The sequence below is a fragment of the Galeopterus variegatus genome, unplaced genomic scaffold (assembly GCF_000696425.1).
Source record: "Galeopterus variegatus unplaced genomic scaffold, G_variegatus-3.0.2 Scaffold386, whole genome shotgun sequence".
NCBI classification, from domain to species: Eukaryota; Metazoa; Chordata; class Mammalia; order Dermoptera; family Cynocephalidae; genus Galeopterus; species Galeopterus variegatus.
Genome location: NW_007726497.1, coordinates 634117 through 638257, shown reverse-complemented (window position 1 = coordinate 638257; position 4141 = coordinate 634117). Strand labels below are relative to the sequence as shown.

The window sequence follows — 4141 nt, the reverse complement described above, 5'->3', positions numbered from 1 at the left end:
AAAAAAAAAAAAAACAAAAAAAAAAAAAAAAAAAAAAAAAAGAGACTCCAACTAAGAAAAAGCTGGGAGGGCAGGCTGCTTAGCTGAGTTGGTTACAGTGTGGTGCTGACAACACCAAAGTCCAGGATTCGATTCCTGTACTGGCCAGCTGCCAAAAAAAAGGGGAGGGGGAGAAAGAAAGAAAGAAAAAGCTGGGGAAAAAATAACAAGAAAGAAAGCCACAACTTCCTTCCTTTATCCAGGCATGGGGCAGGATTTACCAAGGAATGATCTTGCCCTATAAAATGTCTCAGAGAATATAAGAGCTGGTGATCCTCGATCCTGGGATGTTACACACGTTACTTCTCTTTCCTACTGTGCCTGTGGTAGACATTGCTAATCAATTCCAGCTCCTTTCTGCTGAGCCTCACAGTCCTTCCAGATATAGAACTCCCAGTAGCTACCAGTAGAGTTGACACTCTAAATAAAAGCTATTAATCATCTCTGATCTAGTCTAATCCCAATCAGTAGGGAAACCGAGGCCCCAAGAAGGCCAGGGTCTTACTCAAGGCCAAACAGAGATTCATCACAGAGCAGACAGGATTTTTTTTTTTTTTTAAGATGACAGGTAAGAGGATCTTAACCCTTGGCTTGTTGTTGTCAGCACCACACTCAGCCAGTGAGCGAACCAGCCATCCCTATATAGGATCCAAACCCGTGGCCCTGGTGTTATCAGCACCACTTGTTGTTGTCAGCACCACACTCAGCCAGTGAGCGAACCAGCCATCCCTATATAGGATCCAAACCCGTGGCCCTGGTGTTATCAGCACCACACTCTACCGAGTGAGCCACGGGCCGGCCCCAGACAGGATTTTAGGAACTGGTTTTTAAATAGTTTATATGGCTAGCCAGTTTGCTCAGTAGGTTAGAGTGTGGCACTGATAACACAAAGGTCCAGGGTTTGATTCCTGTACTGGCCAGCAGACAAAATAAGTAAAAAATAAATAGTTTGAATGGAGGAGACAGTGTTTGTTTATGTTTTATCTCCCCATCAGATGGTAAGCTCCTTGAGGGGAGAGATTGGGTATGGTTTAGTTTCTGCCCCCCGTGTTTTTCTATGCACCAGGCACATAATAAGTGTCTATGATTGTTTCTTGGCTTAGTGCAGAAGGAATGGAGTGCATGAGTTAGAGGCACAGCTTGGGTATTAGCTCCTAAAGTCAGGAGATGCTCCAACCATCAAAACTCAAAAATGCTCCCTTCTCGGAATGATGTACATGGTGAGAACCCAGACAGAGGAAGATGAGGGGACCTCAGTGTGGATTAGAAATGTGTCTAGAAGGGCCGGCCCGTGGCTCACTTGGGGTAGCGTGGTGCTGATAACACCAAGGCCATGGGTTTGGATCCCTATATAGGGATGGCCGGTTAGCTCACTTGGAGAGCGTGGTACTGACAACACCAAGGGTTAAGATCCCCTTACCGGTCATCTTTAAAAAAAAAAAAAAAAAAAAAAAAAAAAAATGTGTCTGTAGTAGAAATTTTACTGTCTATAAACTAAACTTTCAAACAGCAGAAACTAAAAGAACTTTCACATCAACTAAAATGTAACATTTAAATGAATCTCAATTGTTTCAAACCACATTGCTGGACATAAATATCAAAGCAATGAGGCATCTAGGGGGAAAAGACATATTTTTTTTTTGTGGTGGTGCCTGACCAGTGTAGGGATCCGAACCCTTTACTTTGGCGTTATGATACTGTGCTCTACCCAACTGAGCTAACCAGCCAGCCCGAAAAGAGACTCATATCCATATCATTTATGTGTGATCCTGTTATTAAACTTTGCTCTTAAAATATGACCGATATACTTAAACTTTTAGGGACCAACACCCTAGACTCAGTCTTTTTTCTTTTTTTTTTTTTTTTTTTTTTTTTTTTTTTTTTTTTTTTTTTTTGGCAGCTGGCTTGTACGAAGACCTGAACCCTTGACCTTGGTGTTACAAGGCTGTGCTCTAATCAACTGAGCCAACTGGCCAGCCCTCGGGCTTTCTTAAGTATTAAAAAAAAGTGCATCAGTAGCATTTAAATTGATACACTAAAATGTAAAGTTAAATTGATACCTAAAATGTAAAAATAAAATAAAACAAAACTGAGTGGGAATTGAGATTTGGAGCCACAAGAATTGCCAAAGATCACCTGGGGACTCAGAACCTGTTCACTTCCTTGGTCTCTTAAAGACCCCTTTGGGGACACCAAGGCAACCTAGCAGGATCTGAGCCTGGGACTCAGCTCAGCAGCTTCTCTGGCCATGGCATTTCCATCAGCCCCCGCCACCTCCCTGTGCCTGTTCTGGGCCATGAGCCAAAGACACATTCCTCAGGCCCCCACGGGCTTCCAGAACTGACAGAGTGGAGTTTGAGGAAAAGGCTGAGCAAAGCAGAAACCTACTGAGGGAGAAGGCAAAAGGCAGATATGGGACAACCACAGCAGGAGGCCTATAACAACTGATGTGGAAACTGAGGCCCAAGAAGGCAAGGGTCTCATCCAAGACCACACTGTGAGGGAATAGGGGAGAAAGCCATTCAACCAAGTTTCCCCCCAAAACTCATGTCTGATCCTGCTACATAGTGGTCAAATCCTCTTCCCAAAGAGGATGGATCCCTGGTACTAGAAGAACCTGGAGTTGAGAGCCCCCCCAGGTCCCCCAGAAGAGAATCTTAGCTGCCCCTTCCCCAGTTCCCACTCCTCTCTTTCCCTGAGTCACTCACTGGATGGCACATCCTACCATGAACCTTTTGTCCTGTTCACAACAACCCAGAAAGACAGGAATTGTATCCCCATTTTACAGATGAGGAAACCAAGACTCAGGAAAATGAAGTGACTTGTCAAAGACCACACCGCTAGCAAGTGGGAGATGGAAAAGGAAAACCAGGTCTCCTTTGCTCTGTGCCAACTCTCCCTCTACCAACCCTGTCTCCAGGCAGGTCCCCAAGTTCTGCTTCAACCCTGTCCACCTCCCAGTGCCAGGCTGGGGCCACTTGAGGCCTGGGGAAGTAGAGAAGAAGTTAAACATCCCCACCCAGCCCTCTGAGCCCTGGGCCCCCAGTGCTTACCCTCCAGCACCACCTCCTTGCCTGTCTTCTTGAGGGCCTGCACTGCCTCATCATGGGTGGCAGAGGACAAGTCTTCCCCATTCACAGACAAGATGGCATCTCCCACGAAGAGGGCCTCCGTCTGGTCAGCTGCTAGTCCCTTGAAGATCTTGGAAATGAGAATAGGCATCTTGTTCTCCCGGCCCCCTGCAGAGGCACAGAAACAGGAAGAAACTGAGGCAGATCCAACACTTGGGAGTCATGTCAAGGCAAAATTATTTCTGAAGGCTTCCCTCAGTGCCCAGCCCAGTGCTGGGAAAGGGAGAATGGGAGAGCAAAAAGAATCTCAGAAAAGAGTCTTAAAAGTTTGGGACATTAATAATACTAAGTCACTTTCTAAATTCACAATGCTATAGTTTGGTTTCTGGATCTTTTGGTTAAATGTTTTTTTGGCAGCTGGCTGGTATGGGAATCCGAACTCATGACCTATGGTGTTATAAGGCTAGGCTCTAACCAACTAGCTACGCAATCAGCCCATTTTTGGTTAAATGTTTTGAGTGTTCACCAGTATTTGAGTAATTTACAAAGTGCTTCAACAGGTTTTTCCTAGATATTTTGGGTTTTAAACAATTTTCCCACAATGTGGGAACCCATTTATAACCCCCAACCAGGAATTAAGATAGTAGTCAGCTATTGCTATGGCTCTGAGAGGACCTCTTTAGCATTAATAAAGTTTTACAATCCAGGACCCAGGCTGGAAACCAAGGCCTTAAAGTCTAGAGATTTCAAAAGTCTATCTGAATTGCATCTCTGATACAAAAGAGGCTAATAATACATTTTACTGAATTGTTTTATTGCTAAACTCTTAAATGCTCTTTTAAAATAAGAAATAGGCTGGGGCCGGCCCGGTGGCGCACTGGATAGTGTGCCACTTGGGAAGCGCGGCGGCGCTCCCGCCCGAGGGTTCGGATCCCACATACAGACCGGTTCCCGCTCACTGGCTGAGCGAGGCGCGGGAGCAGCACTGTGGGTTGCGATCCCGTTGCCGGTCCCCGGTCCGGTACGGGGGC

The 4141-nt window shown here is 45.6% G+C and overlaps 1 protein-coding gene across 1 annotated transcript in view; it reads right to left on the bottom strand.

The window, feature by feature from the left end:
• The window catches only part of SNTA1 (syntrophin, alpha 1), a 27904-nt gene that overhangs the window by 19308 nt on the left and 4455 nt on the right, over positions 1–4141 (bottom strand). Inside the window, exon 2 of the mRNA XM_008568203.1 lies at positions 3093–3278. Within this exon, the coding sequence (XP_008566425.1) occupies positions 3093–3278 (186 nt within the window). The remainder of the gene's footprint in view (positions 1–3092; positions 3279–4141) is intronic.